This window comes from Bombus fervidus, chromosome 9 (assembly GCF_041682495.2).
Source record: "Bombus fervidus isolate BK054 chromosome 9, iyBomFerv1, whole genome shotgun sequence".
In the NCBI taxonomy this organism is placed as follows: domain Eukaryota; kingdom Metazoa; phylum Arthropoda; class Insecta; order Hymenoptera; family Apidae; genus Bombus; species Bombus fervidus.
In genome coordinates this window covers 12,473,393-12,492,906 of record NC_091525.1, presented here as the reverse complement: position 1 = coordinate 12,492,906, position 19,514 = coordinate 12,473,393, and the positions used below count along the sequence as shown (strand labels likewise).

Genomic DNA, 19,514 nt, shown 5'->3' with positions numbered 1-19,514 from the left:
GAGGAAGGACATGAGTGGTTAAATTTCATTCCATCGATTAATTTGTAGCCGCTTGTATTGTGTAGTACAACTACCTTACTTTAAATGCAACTGCTTTTTGGTTATTATACGCCACTTATCCCTTATCGCTTTTATCAATTTTTAGCTTTGAATACCAATTATTAGTATTCGCAAAAAATTTTCAGATTTTAGGTTAGGATTTGTTTGCGTGCAACTTTACTTAACCACACTCATCATTCAGTTTTTATAAAAGCTTGTATTTGTTTAAGAATATTTTTATCACTAATACAATGTTATCTTGCAAAGCACAAGGTTGTCTTTCAAATGAAAATACGAAAATTGATGGTAAAGATATTTTACTATTTTGTTTTCCTCAGGAAATTGAGTGAGTATTTGTTATTTGATTGTTTGTAATTGCTCCATGTTTGTGATGCATAACACTTATGTTCGTTATTTGATATTTTCAGTCGAAGGAATGAATGGTTTAAGAACTGTCAATTGAATGAAAATACTGAAAGTGATAAGATGCTCTACCTCTGTGAATTGCACTTTGATAAAACATGTTTTACCGATTCAATGGAATTAATTCCTAATGCTGTCCCAACTATTTTTACTAAATTAGATGGTAGGTGTAGCTGTAGTAAGATTCTTTAATTTGTTTCAGTATCAATACTCTTAAAAATATTTCTGTTATAGAAAGCCGAAGAAAACGTAAAATCGAAGATGAACCCAGATGTATATCACCTTCAATTCCATCGATAAAGCAGAAAAAATTGGATAGCGATTCTCATAGTCCGGTGACTCCGCCACAAAGTCCTTATACTCAATTAGCAAATGTAAATAATTTTATTATTTTCTTGAGTTTTATTTGCTGTGGTTAATATTTTATTAAAGAATTATGGTGTTTTAGAACGATAAAATAAATGGAAAAGAGAAAATGGACGTATGTTCTGATCACGAGGTATCATTAAACGAATCTGTTGATATAAAACCAGAACTGTATCAAAAAGTGGCAATAGAAAAGAAGCTGTATCGTTTAACGATACAAATAGATAAAATATACGGGAAGCCATGTCCAAGATCAAAAAAACTCAGAATGCTGGCACAGCTAACAAAAGGAAGCCAACGATTCTCAGAGAATATGTATAATATTAATCAAGGAAATCAGTCTCTAGAAAAAGTTAGGAAAAAGGAAATTTGTAAAGAAGGTGGATGTAAATTGAAAAAGTCAATTTATGATTCAAAGCCAGCATTTCAATGTGAATACTGTGATAAATATTACGTAATGAAACAAAGCGATGACCAAATGGAGAGAAATATTTGTACCATATGTCATCAAACTTTTTCATCTTCGCAATCTCTATATCTTCATACTAAAACTCATTTTGTATGTGATATGTGCCAAACCGAATGTAGCTCACAAGTGACTTATGATAAACATATAAGATTACATGTCAGTACCGATCCATTGCATCCATATAAGTGTCATCAGTGTACAGAAACGTTTGAACTAAAGGAAGATGTGAGGCAACATTATCTAATCGTTCATCCTACTATACAATTACAAAACGCAATTCTGCAAGTGACTACACCATGTTTGACACAGCAAATATCTCAACGAGAACACCGTTGTATTAGTTGTAACATTACATTTAGAAATGAACAAGCCTACAGGTAGCATCTGCGATTATAAATGTATATCAATAAAACACTATAATATCTAACGTGGATTCTAACGTGGAAATATTTTTATAGGAATCATATAAATTCCCATAAAAAGAAAGAGGGACTAAGGTGCAATATCGGTGATAGTACCAACAATGTATTTCCAGTACCTAATCCGTTAACTGGTAGCCAAATAGGTATTCTTCGAGCTGTAAAATTCAGTTGTAGAGTATGTTCAATGGAATTTGATAACGTCGGTGAAGTTGATAAACATACTAGAACTCATTTGGAAAAAGATAGTGAGGAAGAGCACAAGTGTAATATCTGTAAAAAACTATTTAAAACGAGCATACAACTCAACGAACATTTAAAGTACCACCTGTCCCGTGCACATTCTTGTCCCGTATGTTCCAAAACTTTTATTAACAGAACTACCTTAAAAATACATTTAAAAACGCACGGTGAATCGTAAGTTGTATTTAATTTATGAAATCGCGCGGATTTAATTTAATTTCGGTTTCCGGTTGTGTTAGAAATCGAGTATCATCGTTTTCGTGTATTTTGATGTTTATGGTGATATGATATCGGTAAGGTTCCTATACGTGGAGACCTTTGTATAACGTGTACAAAGTTGTTTTTTCTAATAGACTTTTGTAGCCAATGATGAGGCAGAGAAAAGATATTAAGTATGTTTATAAAAGGATTATTAAATTCTTCAGTAACAATTCCCGCCTCTCTTTTTTTCAAATAATCAATTGGGTTTTATTTCAGTGTCCGTAACATAAACATAGCAATAACACGGCGACTGCTTTTTTAAGAAAAGAATGTACAATATACGAACGACTTAGAAGGAAGAACGAATTTAATACCAAGATTAAATTCCATCGCTACAACAAAAAAAGAAGAAAAAATACTCCATCGTGAACACGAAGCGAGATTGTACAATTTAGCGACGAGTATCGAAGACGAATATTACTCTCGACGTCAATGTGTCTTGAAATCGCTACAAAGTTTGGCCGGAGAATGAAAATAATAGCAAGCGGATTTCTTTGAAGCGTTCCGTTGTGCTCGAGGCTGGCGGAACGCGCGTAGAATGATCTTGATTCCTGATCTCTCCAAAAGGAACATTCAACGATCATTGGCAACGCCGGTGAAATGGCGGAGGAGGGAAGAGAGAGAAGGAAACGAGGGCAAACGAGCCGATCTTGAAAGGGAGCCGACAATCCATGGCGGAACAATCGGCTCGATGTTCACGGTCATCCTGTCAACGGGAACCACTTCAAACGTAGCCGGCCTCAATGTGTTTATTTGGCTAACGTCAAATTTACTCGTGGAAAAAGGAGAGCTGCTTGTACCCTGGCCAACACCTTGCTACCTCTGTTCGTAAGCTGCCGCTGTTTTCTTCGCGTCCCGAGCAAAATCGGATCGTTTTGTCGCGCTAGATCATCGGCACTTGGGCGTGGCTCGTGTTTCCCTATTGTCAACCTTTGACTTTTCTCGAGTCAAGTACTTTCTGTTGGCTAGTTCTCGGTAACGTTGCTCGCGTCTCTACTTATGTCAAGGAAATGCGTAATTCACGCATCGACTCGCATGCAGATTCGTGCCGAGAGAAATTGTTTTCGACATAATGGGGACTGAGTTTGAATGGCAAATTCCACATTAGCGGTAATATGTTTTTGAAAACGAGGACTGTTTTATACGACTACCTTGTTCTACAATTATCGGAGTTATCTTACATATCAATCGAGCTGAAAAAAAAAAATAGGACAGAAAGATATGTAATTGATAAAAGAAACAGTTTGAAATTGTATATATTTGAATTAATGACAGAAGACAGAGCGTCGATGTATTTTAATTCGTATTAAGGATAGAGATATATAGAGATATGTCTACGTATTTAGTAACGCTTCGTCATTGGTATAATGTGGGACGACAGCAGACCAGGTATCATCGAAATAAAGAGAAACACTCTATAAATTCGCCATGGTTTTCCACGGTAGCTAAACAGTAAATCCTGTCTGTATGTATTTCTACCTAGAGGTTCCGTGAAAATTGGGGACGCGGAGGGTTGTCGCGTAACAAATTACGTGATTTTCCGTGAACGACTAAAGGAATCTTATATAGAGAAGAGGTACGAAGTACATTTTAATCTCCTACTGTCAAAAATATATCGAACTTATCGAGATACTTTTGTTAATTATTAGAAGCAAGTTTATGTAGAGGAACTATAGATTATGAGAAGATTAATGTAAAATAAAGAAATTCTCAGATACCGTAACTGATAGTGTATAGAATGAATTAATCTTTGATAAATTTATTATTATCAAATAAATTAATCTTATTGACGAAATAAAATATACGAAGTTTTATTTAACCCATCTGCAAAATTAAAAAATTCAAAGGTGCAAAATTTAAAAACTGAAATTGAAAAATTCTCATTTCCAGAAATTATATTAAATCCCGCGTTATATTCCAAGTACAAGAATTTCAATTGTACAGTCCAAACGATTATGTACATGTGTATATTTTGTAAATATTTAATTCCTCAGGCTACCCGCAAATTTTCCGCTACTCCTATCGCGAAATTTTAAGATCATCGACACGATCATCGATTCGTCGCGTATTTTAGAGATTTTCACGCGGTTCTATTTTCGCAAAGGCGTCAAAGAAGAAACTTTGAAAAGAGACGTCCCGTTGTTAAATTTGCACGCCACGTTTCGTCAAATATTCTTTGGCAAAGGGTTGCTCGGCCGTCAAACATGCTAATTCAAAGTCGTGTCGCGGCGACTGGTATTCACAGTTGGGACGATGTTTCCCGATTGTTAAAAGACGTCGTTTATGTGGCATCAAAGTGCCGACATCGCGACGCAGCTGCGTTCACGCTTTTCTCGGTATCATTTTTAACAATCGCGATGCGATTTCTTTAATCAATCAATTTTTCCATACTGGTGTACTTTTTTTGATTCTCTTTCTAGAACTGAAAAAACGAAGGTACAAGAAATTATTGAAATCGACGATCTATATTATCGATCAGATGAATTTCAAGATGTATCAATATTAGCATCTATAAGGTCTACGTTTAGTAGCTTGAACGAAGAAATTCCTTTAATTTTAATATCGTTTATTTTGATACCAATAATTGTAAGATATTCTTCTCGTACACACGTAAATTTATGAGTTTTCAATTTAATATTAAATTCTAAACTTTGTTATATCCATTCTGTTACAATTTCTCATTACTTTTTATAATGGCAGTATCAATTGTATCGAGTCCAATTGCTTTTGAATTAATTCCAACATTTCAATATCAAATTATGTAATGATAAACTATGTACATAGATTACGCAATGACTTGCGACGATAAACTCTAAAACAGAGAGAAAGAATAATAAGAGAAGCGATATTCTACAAGTTTCTACAAGGTTGAAACCGCAGGACGCGTAAGAACGCGCGTTTTTAAGGCAGATAACTACGAAAAACGTCGCACCATGGATATAATATGGACGAAGGAAGAGAAAAATCGAGGAAGAGAACAAAAATGAAAAGAAGAGACAGGATGACGGAAACACTCTGTTAGTTGCGGGCACGGGCCATCTGGCAGAACGATCTTTTATAGGATCTATCTATCTATCCCGTGTTCTCTCTTCAATGAAGGAATCACTCGCGTGGAAGTTCCTGGCCCTTTTGATTAATGGCTGACGAGATAAACTGCGATCGACAGAGGCTTGGTAACTTTGCGGATATTCTTTGTTTGATTTTGTTGCGGCAAAAGTCGAGGCGTTGAGCTATTGAAAGTTGAATCCCTGCCATTGCTATGACCGCAATAGCAATGTATGCACGATCTACTGTTGCGGCGCTTCGGCTATTCTCGAATTCGCCTCTTACATACTTGGTGCGGTATCCTATAAAAATGTTAACTACCGTTAAATAAGACAGTTAAAAGAAGCTATAAACGACGCTATAAACAAAACGTTATGCTTGAACAATACGAAACCGTAATCGATATATTATAACATTGGTCGCTCGGAAAGTTCGTTCGGATTTTTAAGGAACTTCATAAAATAAGAAACTTTGCTTAGTCTACGTCGGAAGAATTATTTTCAAGCGTGTCACGCTAAGAGACGTTACTAGAAGTATCTTTAAAATTATGCTCGTTCGCTTTTGATAAAATATTAGGCTCGTTAAATGTTGCTCGGAAAGTTCGTTGCGAGTTTCAAGGAATTTGCTCGACGTGAAAAATCATATTGAAAAGTTTCTCGCCGAAAAACCTGACAGGTTCTGCAAGGGTGGAATATTCGAGTTACACGAAAGAAACGAACGTTTGTGGAACAAAATGGTACCTACACGTGGAGATGTAAATCGGAACGAACTTTTCGAGCGGCGAATCTTTTCCAATCGTTGCAAAAGTACGCGACAATTCGGGCCATACGCTTGTCACAGCATATACGGTCCTCGGAGGCTGAGATAAGATCGCGCGGCTTGAGATTCGGACGTTCGTAACCTTATGGTCGCATAAGAAAGAATTTGATTACGATAAGAGAGATTCGACAGAAGGCTCGGTCGATCAAATTCACACGGCAAGTCGATGGCACAACGGCGCGACGCGTTACGTCGTGCGCGATCCTGGGCTCGCTACACGCTCGGATGACCTTCACGAGGGTCGAAGTCGTGGCAAACCCCATAATAGCCCTCGAACGGGTCCCACCCTCCCTGGTGAACAGAAAAGCCTCGAAAGTGTGCACAACCGCACAGTCGCCGCCCCTTGCATGGCGGCTCGAAATTTGATTATGCCCCTTCCACGTGGATGAATCCAACAGGATTCATCGTCGGTAGTACCCGTCTATGATTTATACCGCGTCTCTCTCCCATTCTTCCCTTCTTCTTTCTTTTTCTATTTCCCCTTACCGCAACGACAAGTTCTCTTTGTCGTTGCTCGGTGAAAGAGCACGTGCGTTTTACGCGACTGAAAATCATTGTTTCGATTATTAAACAATTTCATTTTAGCTATGTAGGTTGCGGAGAACGAAGGTAATTTGCAACAGGACGTTCCTTTTAGTTTCATTCGTGTCGTTACATCGCATGGACGTGTGATCATTGTTGTCTCTTCTCTTAGCGTGGAAAATTGGAACGTGAAACTCGAAAGTTGGAAGAATCGATCGAAGATCGGCGTATAAAGATTCGAGTAGTCGAAACGTTAAATTAGCTTTGTGTAAAGAGAAACGCGTGTAGGTAATGTTGCAAATCTTGACCGTTTCGCGTTATGTACAATTTCTGTTTCTTTAAGCTATGTCGTCCACTTATTTTTACGAAGTTTTTATACATCACTTTTGTAGGTATTCATTGATTTAAAATAGTTCTGAGGGTACGCTTCTAGCATGATCTAGAATAAAAAGGTGTAGATGATCGATGGTCATCGTAGCTAGTCAGAAATTTAGTTTCATATTGTTCGAGCACAATCGGAGGATAATCGGTCAAGTTTAATCGCCCACGTGTGGTCCACGTCTATCGTTCCATCTCGAAAACATTCCTTTTTTTTTTTTGCGCAGAGATCGCAGTTTCGAAAAATTGGGATAAAATTCTATACCGATCGATCGGTCATGTGCTCGTGACAGCGGTACAAGAAGATCCGACGAGGCACGCGGCCTGATGCAATGTTTTTTGTGTTTATCGAGCGATTGACCTTTTTCATTTACTCGCAAAACCCGCAGAAAAAATTTATCAGGTCAAATCAGAAAGATATTCGCGAACGTATTAAAACGAAGATCCTCCAAAGTTCAGGCGCAACTTCTATAAACTCGAAGTTGAGCGATCTTACAACGAAGTAAGAAAGTAAATCGGAGAAGATTTCAGATTCATCGATACTTTTATGAGTTTTATGTAGATCGAATCGTGTTTCGGGCAATTTGAATTTCTATAACGTGTATACTCGTGTATACCCGTTGAAACTCAAATTCGAACAGCCGGTGCTATTCATCGTTGTTGATAAAAACAGCTTCTATGCCGTGAGCTGTTCGTTTACCGTTAACACGTTCGGAACATGGTGACATTCAAACAAGAGAACAATAACCAGTAAGGGAACTACTCGTTAGTTATCGCGGGCAAAAGGACAAAGCTTACTTACCCGTTTTAAAATTTCTGGATCGTTCAACTGTCAACAGCTCTTTGATTAATTAACGACAACTGTAATCTGCGCCAATTATGATGCAAATTCCTCGGGAACGAGGAAACTAAGATATCCGGTCATAAAACTCCCTTCTCATGTATGTTCCAGCTATTGAAATAAAATATTCCTATCGACTATCGTTATATTTACTATCGTTGCAAAAACCATTCTATTATTATTTTAATTATTATTTTATTTAAGTCGAGTTTATCATCACCTAGTTTGCTATTGCGACCACTTTGTAAGCTTCGAGTGGCGCGTACCTAAAATGCGTTGCAAAACGCAAGGGAAGACGAGTATACTCGTCGAGGACAGAGTACGTGCGGCTGCTATGACAGAGAATTAAGTCGTAACGAAATAACTAAAATGACAATAAAATATTGCCATTTGTTTCAATTTAAATTCGAAAAAAGTGGTTATAGAAACGTATCTGTTGAGGATAGGAAGAAAGTTGTTATTGTCGAGCGAATTTGTTTGCGCGGGTAGCGCGATCAGGCGGTGCAGATTGATTCGGTGAAAATCGGAAAATCGAAACGGAAAGGAAGAACAAATTTTTCGATGAAATGGCTCGAAGGATTTTCCACTTGGTTACGAGTCGTTGTTATGACGTTCAGGTTGAAAAGTAAGACGGATCGAGGGATTCTTAGAGAATTCTCGTTCGATCGGCCGATCCATCAAAATCGCGACAGAACGTTTACGTTTTCTTAGCGAAAAAGGCCTGGGTAAATATTGCCAGTCGCTTTTCCGGTATTTCTTTGAGCGTATTCTTACAAGCAATATCAAGAGCATTTCCGAAATAATCCTTTTTAGAATTTCTCAGCTTCGAAGAACTCTCGGCAAACTTTGCGTAACTTTTATTTGGCGTATTTCCTGTCGCTAGCGTCTTCTTTGATTGCTTTCTTAATATTTAACGAAAAATTGAATTTTTGCCACAAGTCAGCTATCCGTAAGTCCGCCGGGTAGATATAATTAGCAAAATGCAGTTAAAATCGGTAAGCTGCTGAACGGAATTTCAACTTTCACGGATTTCATTCGGAAAAAACAAGTCACGGATTAACAAATATCGTGCGTTCTTTTCGATGTTTTCAAAACATTTACAGCGTATTTAATAGCTATCCTAATCGTTATTCTAATCCTACTAATGTCTTCGGATTAGCGTGTTATCTTTGAATGTCTTGCTACTTTTGTAACGATTAAACTCTTGACACTGTGCTGCTATTAAAAATTTCAGATGAGAAAACCTCTTACCGAAACAGTGTTTATTTTCGTTAAATCAATCTCTTTTTCTCTCATCTAGCTATTACTCGTTGTATCCATTTGCAACTACTCTAAGTTTTATCTAAACGATCGAAACGATCTCGCCTTCGTTCTATATATAAACATCTGTTTTTTCATTATTATTTAATTCGATCCTATTCGTGACGGTAATAATATCGTTACCGATTATTCGTTAACGAAAATAATAAACGTACCGTAATACTAATCGTAATTTCCTTTTGTTCTTCGATCATCGGCTATTCCCTTAATTGTTTCGTGTGTTTCGTGTGAATTCCTAACGCGGTTAACCGGTCAAATCCGGTAAAAATCATTCTAAATGCTACCTGATTAGCAATGGAAAAATTTGTCATATTCGTTTGGTAAATCGGCAAAGAATCGACGATTCTCGCATCATGTGCAACGAAGAAAACTTCCTTCGCCGTTTCGAATTTCCCCACACGCGTACATTTCCTCCCATCTACTGGAACCTCTAAAAAACCTACTCGTTTCTTTCCTCGATTTACCTATATGTCGATCTATATAACAATGTCGTATTTACACAATTCGGAATACCACGTACTTGGAGTTGTAAACATCGCGTCGTGGAATCGGTGGTAAAACGGTCGCGAAAAATCCCCGAGGCCGGTTTTGTACAGGAGTATCGTTTCGAACAGAAGGACGAACTTGCCGCAAGTGTAACAAAGATAGATAAAGCGGGAAAATAGGTGGCAACCTATGTATGGCCTATGGCCCGTTCTCGCGAAGGGTAGCTTAACTTGGAGTGTTACAATAAATCAAAGACGCACTTTTGCGTAGCTCCACCCTCGTAACTTTTGCAGAATACCATTCCATAGAGAACACGACTATCCCATAGCAGAGCCGACTGTCCTGTTTCATTGTGTCTAAAGTGCCTTCTCGCCGGTTACATTTCATCGGACGTATAAACAATTTATCGTTGCTTCCTGTCACGCATCCATGGCAATCGGATTCGATATCGAACGTCGAGAGAAACGATTCGAAGAGAATCGTAACAAGCCTTTGATCTTTCTAGATTTTTTAATTGCGGTGTTTAACGCGAGCTATCGCAGCTTCCATGTCTCCGAACTTTCGATTTCTTAATGTTTGATTCTTTCAAGGTTCCACCTTTTAACGTTTCGCGCGTTCCAAATGTTTCCGGAGCTTAGATCTCTTCTACGTTTTAAACTTTCGAAGAATCGGAATTTCAGAGCTTCGAAGTCTCGCGATCCTTCGTCGTTCCCAATGTACGAAATTTTCATGCGATGATCTTGATCTAGTCCTTTCACCGGTCTACCTTTGTTTATGGGTGTCAGAGTTTATGATTTTGGATGTAATTCGAAGAGACAATTTTCTACGGATTTTCTACTTGAACGTTTTACTAGCGTACTTCTGGTTTTGGATATTACAGTTCAAATGTATGCAATAGTCTTCCTATTTTTAGCTATAATTCTTTATTTGACGTTTTTCTTTTATGTTTTCTCACTCATATATATTTACGCTGTTTTTATTTCGTAGATGTCGTATTTTTATAAAGTAGTGGCAAAGGAAGGATTAGACAATGATATTTCGTCAAACTTAATTCAACTATGTCTAATTTACTTTATAATTTACTTTAGTATATATTATACCATTTAGACAAACAAAAGTTTGTCTAGATTACAATTTCGTCCAACATACGTTCTTATTATACATCGCAACAATTTCGATCAAGTTATTCAATTTTACATTCCGATACATTTTACATACGTTCTCTTCATATATATTATCCATAGAAATTATTAATCGTTTCTAAGTAATCTGGTCCGATTTTCCCTAAAGTAGTAGTCAAATACTAAAAAAGTATATAGCGATTTTTCTTTTACATCATATTATCATGAAAGGATTGTCATGCTTTTTGTACTTTACAATTATTTATCGAGAGATGATAGATATCGTCAAAAGAAATTTATTGAAAATTTGTAAATTTCTTTTGCATTCGATGACTATCATATAAAATTTCGCTTTTGAAATTTCAAAAACGATATTTTAATATAATCCTGTCGATCCAATAATGTAAAGTTATATACCTTAATTCAAATCATCTATTATGATCGATAAAAACAAAGTAATTCGCGACAAAATAGATGATATATCTAACGAATAAAATTAAAGGTATATGGCACAAAGGCAAAGATAGACGTCGAGTACGGAGAGCTTAGAATCGACGAAGCAATTCTTGTTGATCCGCCAAACTTGCTTTCTCTTTCTTTCTTTATCTCCTTGTCCTTTCGATCGGTTGACTTTGTCAAAAGGGCAAGAGTCCGTGGCCGTGGCGACCGATTAATTTCCGACAAAAGGGGCTGCGTATCTCATAGCCCTCGATCGGCCCCTCTAAAGCCTACCTTCGCCCTTAGTGGAGAAGCGTGTGTCCCTTTCTCCCTCACCCTCGTGAGTGGGGCAAGTTACCTTTTATAATGAAACCATCCAATCCGGAGTGGAGGGTGGGCACACGACGTTACTATATTACCGTGGGGTGAACACTGTCAGATGTAACAGTCGATCTTAGAATACCGTGCCTCGAAAGTGCACGTTGCAAGAAGTTGTTGAGAAATTATCGACGACTTCTCCAGTGATGAAGCTTGAGCATCGTCCAGTCGTTACATAAAATCACATACCATCGAAGTAGTATCTTTATCGCGGACATCGAAGAATTTTTAATCAGAGGCCATTTTTAAATTTACCAACATGTGCGACGAATTCAGCGCAAGATTGTTTCGGCCTTGGAGCAACTTAGATTCACGGAACTACTCGAAGCAGATCGAGGTACCAGTCGGTCGTGGTAATGATTCCGCCGTTGTTGATTCTTCCAATGGAAAAGAAGAAACCGGGTGTTACAACATCCTTATGACCCGTGGTAAAGCAATCAAAGCCACTTCCTCGAGAGTCAAAGATTCCTCTTTTGACTTGCCCGAGAGATCTTCAAGAATCAGTGATAAACGTACTACTGAAGACAGCCGGCTGTGTGGAGAACAACTCACATCGAAGGTTGATCATCCATCGTCGAGCGATAATTTGTTGCGTATGACGGATCATATAAGAAGGCCGTTTGTACAGGACACATTTGATCCTGTGTTTCATTCGATATACAGCTGCGATTCGTTCCGCAAATTTAATTATCCGCAATCCACTTCGTTGGATGTTGTAATGATGGGTGCCCGTTTACCGACACAGGTGGGAATGACCTATCCACCTTGGGTAGACATTAGACAAATGCAGATTTTTAACGCGCTGCATTCCTCGTATGATATTCGAGGTAGTCTCCATGCAGAGACAATGGACCGTACAGCCGTTCAGATGTTACAACGGCAAATGAAGGAACCGAAGAAATTGCGTTCCAAACGGTTCAGATGTGAACGCTGTAACGTCGCGTTTAGCAATAACGGGCAGCTCAAGGGACACATCAGAATACATACTGGTAAGCCTCTTAATACATTTATATACCCCGAAATTTCTTAATATATTTACCTACCGGTTATTTATAAATACTCTGATATTCCATTATTTAAGGATAGGATAAACTTCTAGGTCGCTTCTTAAGTAAACTTTAATCGAAGAGTTGTGCTTGTTTTTACGATTAAACTGTCGAATTTTTTAATTCTCGAACTTTCGATATTTCAGATGTTTCAAAACGTCGAAGTACATTAATCTGTCGATGTTTCGGAGTTTCAAAGTCTTAGATCGTTCGATCGCGCAACGTATCGAAGCTCTAGTCTCTCGATTTTTGAATTTTCCTATATTTAAATTTCTACGTTTTCAAATATATTCGGATATGGAAATAATTCAAATTTCCAGACGTTCGAGTATCGAAATCGCTCAGTTTCCAAATATTTACGATTTAAGTATTCAAACACGAGTCGTCGTGTTTCTATTTTTTTTTTTTCTATAATCCTCGTTTAAATTTTTCCTATTCTCGACATCGTATAAAAACAATTTGTAAAAGAAAATATTTTCTAATTACAGGAGAAAGGCCATTTAAATGTGACGTCGAAAATTGTGGTAAAGCATTTACAAGAAACGAGGAGCTAACGAGACACAAGAGGATTCATACCGGACTTCGACCACACGCCTGTCTCGTTTGCGGAAAAAGCTTCGGAAGAAAGGATCATCTGAAGAAACACATGAGAACACATGAAAATCGAGATTACAGATTATCGGCGGCTACATTGGGAATGTTTACACCGGGCCACATTCTGTCGTCCCAAGGACTTTTATTTCCACATTATAATTTTCCAACATGACATATGTATTCTTGACGACTACTTTAATTATCATAAAGCATAAATATATTGTATATAATGTATAGATATTGTATAGATCTTATATGTATATTGATATTCACTGATATTGATATTGATATATGTGGATATTGAATGATGGCTGTTATCTTGATAGAATAATTCTTGATCTTTTTCAAAAATTATTTATCAAGATTGTTTTATAAATCTTACTATATTTTTGATATAATGTTCTTTATAACACGTTAGCGAATAAGGATCGGATCTATGCTAGTCGAGTGTACATACATTATGAAATATTTGTAAAAGAGTTTATAAAAGAACCTACAATTATTTATACATATATTTATGACAAATAAATTGTTATCTGTTTCCATAATTGATAATTTTCAATTTTATTCCTGTCAAATTCGCACGTTTCTTAATCGATTCAACTTATAACGTACCGAGTCGGTATACGTAACGTTTAACAAACAGTAAAGAGATTTCTAATCGAGTTCTCGATTTTCGACAAAATTTATTAACTATTTTTCAGATTTTAATCATCCGCTTGTAAATTATTAAGTCTCTCTAAAACTTCGTGGTCCAGTTTTATCTAGATTATAATTGCATTATTATAATCATTATAATTATATTAATTATGCACGTGTAGAATATTCTATCTCTGTGCTATTGCATTTTATGATATCGATGATGTTATGATGATCAGTTTTCATGCACCCAAATATAAAAAACAATTAACAAACAAATTCTATACGACGCAGTGATTTTTAATAAATAAAATGGCCAAGCAATCTCAGAGCTTACTGTGAAGATACAAACTTAGATGAAGGATTAAGGGTCGATATCTATTCGCAAATAAGTATTTAGAAATAAATCTAAAAATAAGCGTTTAATAAATACGAAACGTTAAGGATCAAAAGCGTCGAGTATCGACACCACCATTTTCTCGACAATTAAATTTAAGATGGCTGCACGAAAATCCAGTTCGAAGGGTAGAAAAATCTCATTCGTGTTATAGGGTGACTGGCGGAGAAGGGCTGGTACAAGGGAGAACGAGGGTTGCGCCCTTTTGCTTTCCGGAAGGGTCGGTTACCGCGTGTATGTCTATCCCTGCCCTTCTTCCGTTTTTTTCTTTTTGTTCACCGTCGTTTTCGTTGCAATACGTTCTTACGCGACAGTTCGTGGCCGCATACGTAAATGTTTCGGTGGATCGTGGGGTGAGTAACCGCGAGGGGTAGTTGGCCAGATTGTGGCGAAGAAAAAAACTCGAATTCAATTAGTTTCCCCTCCGAGGAAATTATTGCGCGGCTATTACATTACGTCTGCGGCGAAATCGTTGATCGTTTAGCGAATCGTGGGGCAGAGAAAATTTTATACGCGACGCTATATCTCAGAAATTATACCTACATCGACGTTAAAGAACACCTGAAGTACGTTAATCTGCACTGTTGCTACGAATCGTACTGCGTGTTGTAAAATTCTAAAATTCCAATAGAATTCTTTCCTAACGATATCGTTGTTTTAATGTCAATTTATATCGCGTTGTAACGTTTGTATGGTTGGCGCAATCTTGAGACTCGTCGAAGCAAAGAATTTCAACGAAAAATTGATTTACGTGAGATGAGAAAATCCAGTCAGCTTAGGACTGCTTTTTTATACGAAAACATGAGGATTTGTGGTTGTGCGTCGGGTAGCAGCATCCCTGCTGAGACGTGTCTTCGAGCTCGTCGACACCTACCCACTCATTTACTGAAATACGACAACGTAGGTTCTTAATTTGTTCACCTGTTATAAATCAGTCTTTTATTTATTTACTGTTCCTTCTTTTTCGGTATTCGTTACACGCAAATACCCGCAATGATACGAAATACGTTTCTGCTTCTAAAAATAGTTTTGTTCGCAGACGCGAATCCTGCTGCCTGGAGAGACGAGATCTCGATTTTGTGGTGTTGAGCGTTTGGTCGAACGTAAGCCAGATTACCTGTAATCCGATTTTATGGTCCTTAATCTCGGATTACCACAGAACCTGTGACGCTTCGGTTGTAACGTCAGAATTTCGGAAGGCGTGTCTTCAACGTCATTTGTAGGTACTTGACCCCTAAATAAGCCCTAAATAAGCCCAAAATGAATTTATTTCACAATACTGATTGAAACTCCAGCCTTCCTTTGCTTCCTTCTAATGTTTACATTTACATTTTTCATTTTCGAATACCGTAATAAATTAATCGTATGATTAATAATCTGCGACAAGAATTCATCGTTTAATTTATACTTCAACTATGACGACAGGATATCTTCCTACGTTACTACCAAAAAAGTACAGGTGAGATATTTTCGTTTAACACGGTGTGAAGAAATAACACAGTTTGCGCGTATGTTGGGACGAAGAAACGATTTGATCTCGATTTCTGGCAAATGCTATTACTCAACAACATCGGGAACGCTATTCAAAAGTTTGTATTCTTTACTCGACACCCCATGGATATGAGATACGATTATCGAAAGAAGACCGAGGGAACAGGAAGAACACCCGGTGCGAAGACACCATTGATTCCGTTTCGACGACTCGCGAACGGAGCAACACTTGCTCACGTTTCACGTGCAATTCGTTTCAGTTTTCCATTGAAAACTAATTGCTAGTACAACGATCAAACACTCTTGCTACTTTTTCTTCTCGTTGCCTAATTTAATTGTTTCGTGCCATAATCTCTGAATTATATTTCCTTAAAAAATATTCAACGATATGGAAACGTGGCTCGATTGGTCAACGATAATCCGACCGATGTAATAAAGTTAAAACGATATTTTCTAACAAGAGATGCTTCTGACTTTCTCGCTTCTTGCTCGCACATTTAAAAAAATTATCGACTGCCAAATTTTCTCAGTTTCAGCGATTCCTTCGCAGTCCAAGAAGCATTCGATCTTTACTGTCATTCGCATTCGCTCGATTCATAGTCACTGACGTGCATCTCGCTCCCCGGGTGGTCCTGTATATCGGAATGTTTACCCAAGTCATTGTTACGTCTCTGACACTCGATGCGTTCCTTTTCCCGTTTAAGAATCGTTTAGCCCCTAATAGACGTCGAGGCCTCGTCGCCCGGCGCTTTCAGGTGGCCATCGACGACTATCCCCGTGCTCTATAGAGTGCACGACTCCTGGGGCGCGTTGACTCGCTGATATATGGATCGTTCGCGATCACAGAGTTCACGCACGACGAATATCGGGACGTTTGGTTGACCGTTTTCAAAGAGGAACGTTAGCAAGGCCGTTGTAGAAGAATATTTCGTGAAAAATAAGAAAAGAAGAGACGCACGGAGTCAACGGCTGCAGTTTATTTATTTTAGTTAATTGCTATTTATTTTCTCTGTGCTGTTTTATCTATTTTAATCTATTTGTTATTTTAATCTGTTTTATTCTATCTATCTGTCGTAAACGGTCGAGAATGGCGCGGCTAAATTCACTTCTTCTTTTTCCTCTTCCTCGGAATACTCATCTTCGTATCTGTTTTCTCCGCGGGAGTCTTCTCCACAGGTTTCATCAACTTCTTCTCGTACTCCGCTATCTTCTTCATCGACCAAGGTCTTGGCGTCTTAAACTCCAAGTCGATATTAAACGCCCTGTCACCGTTGTTACTCTTCTTCTTCACTTTGAATATAAATATATTCGGATTTTCCATTTTGGCGGTCTTGTCGGTAGTTCCTTCCTGATCGCACACTGTTTCCGTCACTTTCTCTTCAGATTTCTTCACTTGTGGATACAGAGTAACCGTTCTGCTTCCTGCAGCCGGAGGTTGATCAATTTCGTCCATCGCAACAGGCCGAGACTCCTCGACACAGTCGCACGGAGGATCGTATTGCTGTTTCACCTCCTCTTTCTGAGTTCTAATCACCAATCTATTATCATTGATAGTAACTTCCATCTCCTTGTAAGGCAATCCCTTCTCCGCGATCTCTGAACGAAGTTTATGAGGTCTCTCAAACTCTTTGGAATCAGACGGCATCGTGGGACAACACGGTGGAGGTTTTTCGATTTTCGGTTCGGAAGCAACGGGTCTCAACGAACAGATACTCTCGGGATAATCTGCAGGACTTTTATGCTTGGCCATTATTCTTCCAACAGCGGAGGATTCGCAACAGGGTGGACACGGTGGCTTCTTATCCGACGGCGGACATCCACATTTGTAAGTTGCCAGCATCATATTTTATAATTCGTATAATTGGTGCTTGTTGCAAGAAGATAGAGAAGGAAGAGGAAAAAGAAGAAGGTTAAAAGACAGGGTTTACATGGGGGAGGGTTAATTCACGAGTTTGGTTAACGAGAACGGAGGATGGATGGATCGGTCGGATATTATGAACGTGTGCGATTTCTCCAATGTCTTGAACTAGTTGCAATAAAAATCGATTTTCAAATCCGTTTTAATCTGTCAGAACATTTATTAACCCCATCCTTCTTAAAAATACCTATAAAAAGTAACTAATATCTAAATTACAAATTACAGGTGTCAGATAGTTATGCTTTAAAATTGATCTTCCGGTTTGCCGAGTTATTTAGCTTGTCGTTATTAAATTTGTTTATCGAAATCAGAGATGTATGCCTGCCCGCCTATGCCTCCTGTACCCTGTCCACCGGAATGTCCACCCTCGAAACCGAAATACGATCCTTTTGCGAGATATTACCGAGAAATCGGGACTGCTGTGATCGGAAATCATCTGATAATTCGTATGGAAAGAGAAAAGGGAAAATCGAAGAAGTTGAAAGGTTGGGATCCTCCGTGCGATTGTGACGTGATAGAAATACAGAGGCCGACGAGCACCCAAGGGCCGAAAATATTGAAGGGGACTGACAACAATCGGATCCTGTTCCGTGTCGAGTCGAAGAACGCTGCCGTGAAAATAGACGAGGAAGATACCAAGCCTCAAGCCATTTCTTACGAGGTACAAAGGTTACGTAGAAAATATTAAATATAAAATTGAAGTATAGAATTAAACACTCGGCCATTAGTTTCGTACACGATGGACTGAAAAATATTGATTACACGTACATCGTGTATGATCTTTCTACAAAGGTTTGAATTGCAAGAAACAGATAAATTGTTACTTTACGTGCGAGTAAATTATCGTATCATTTGGAATACGTGATAGGTAATAAAATACTATTGACTATAATATTCAAGGTACTTGTATAATTACGTACGAATTTAAGACCGATTTTTTGCACAAGTATAAAGAATGTAAACAAGTACAAAGTACAGATGTAAAATAATGTAACAAGTATAAAGATGTAAAATCGAAGAATGGATAGAAATATAATATAACAAACGCTAATGTTACGCAGGTTGGCCAATGTAGAGGAGGTCCGAACACGAATGATCAATGCCGGACGTTCACTATTTACCCCGTTTTCAATGGTTCCGATGCCCAGGAAGTTCATACGGATCGCGTGACCGAGGGAAACGAGAACGTGTTCATGTTAAAAGTGAAAAAGAAGGGTATTTCCGTTGATGAACCGAGAAGAAACGTAGAACTCGAGTTGAGAACGCCTAAACCACCGACACCACCGGCACCACCTCCGGAAGAACCGATACTGAAACATCAACAACCGACCCGAAACGTTAATTTTACGCAAGACGAAAATGATACAGCGACGACGTCGAAAACAAAATTAAGAAAAATTAAAAAACGGGGGAAGATGGGAAAAAAATAATTTAAAATCTGTAAGAAACGTTTTATCGTTTGAAAAAATTGAAAGCACGTAGAGAATTAATTAAAGGCCACTTTAAAGGTAACTTTAAAGAATTAAAAAAGCTCGTCCTCCTCCTTGTAAAGATCTAAGAGAAGTTTTCTCCGGAATCATCAAAATCATCGCCAAAATTTAAAAAGCGAGACAGCTTGTAAAATATCATCTACAAGCCGCAGAAAGCCGCCTCGGAATTATTGAAAATGCCACTAACAATTTTACTATTTAAAAAGGCCCCGGTATTAGCATTGTCAACACTTACTGAGTCATTGTTACAACGAACTCGCAGGTACGTCGTCGTTCTACGTATTTACGGCGAGACTACCGAACGATTTCTGAATGAACTTGCAGACGGGATTCTTCAATGAAGTTCGCAAAAATGTAAGAACAGGTCTGTG

General features: G+C 38.0%; 3 protein-coding genes across 5 annotated transcripts; 2 read left to right on the top strand and 1 right to left on the bottom strand.

The window, feature by feature from the left end:
• Positions 1-16: 16 nt before the first annotated feature.
• On the top strand, positions 17-3,943 carry LOC139991130 (zinc finger protein 532). 3 transcript variants are annotated; one of them, XM_072010946.1, is made up of 6 exons: positions 17-385; positions 468-625; positions 697-836; positions 911-1,674; positions 1,756-2,068; positions 2,437-3,943. In XM_072010946.1, the coding sequence occupies exons 1-6, from the start codon at positions 291-293 to the stop codon at positions 2,443-2,445; spliced, it is 1,479 nt and encodes a 492-aa protein (XP_071867047.1). In that variant the 5' UTR covers positions 17-290; the 3' UTR covers positions 2,446-3,943. The 3 variants fall into 3 exon arrangements, 2 of the variants coding, with proteins under 2 accessions (XP_071867047.1, XP_071867045.1); XR_011800736.1 differs by having other exon boundaries at positions 18-385; positions 1,756-2,351; XM_072010944.1 differs by lacking the exon at positions 2,437-3,943 and having other exon boundaries at positions 18-385; positions 1,756-2,390.
• A 10,161-nt stretch (positions 3,944-14,104) lies between these two features.
• On the bottom strand, positions 14,105-17,992 carry LOC139990869 (uncharacterized). The gene has a single exon (XM_072010444.1). It carries the CDS (start codon positions 17,576-17,578, stop codon positions 16,838-16,840), a length of 741 nt encoding a protein of 246 aa, XP_071866545.1. The 5' UTR covers positions 17,579-17,992; the 3' UTR covers positions 14,105-16,837.
• LOC139990870 (uncharacterized) lies at positions 17,981-19,148 on the top strand. The gene is made up of 2 exons (XM_072010445.1): positions 17,981-18,314; positions 18,715-19,148. Exons 1-2 carry the CDS (start codon positions 17,985-17,987, stop codon positions 19,081-19,083), a joined length of 699 nt encoding a protein of 232 aa, XP_071866546.1. The 5' UTR covers positions 17,981-17,984; the 3' UTR covers positions 19,084-19,148.
• The last annotated feature ends 366 nt before the right edge of the window (positions 19,149-19,514 follow it).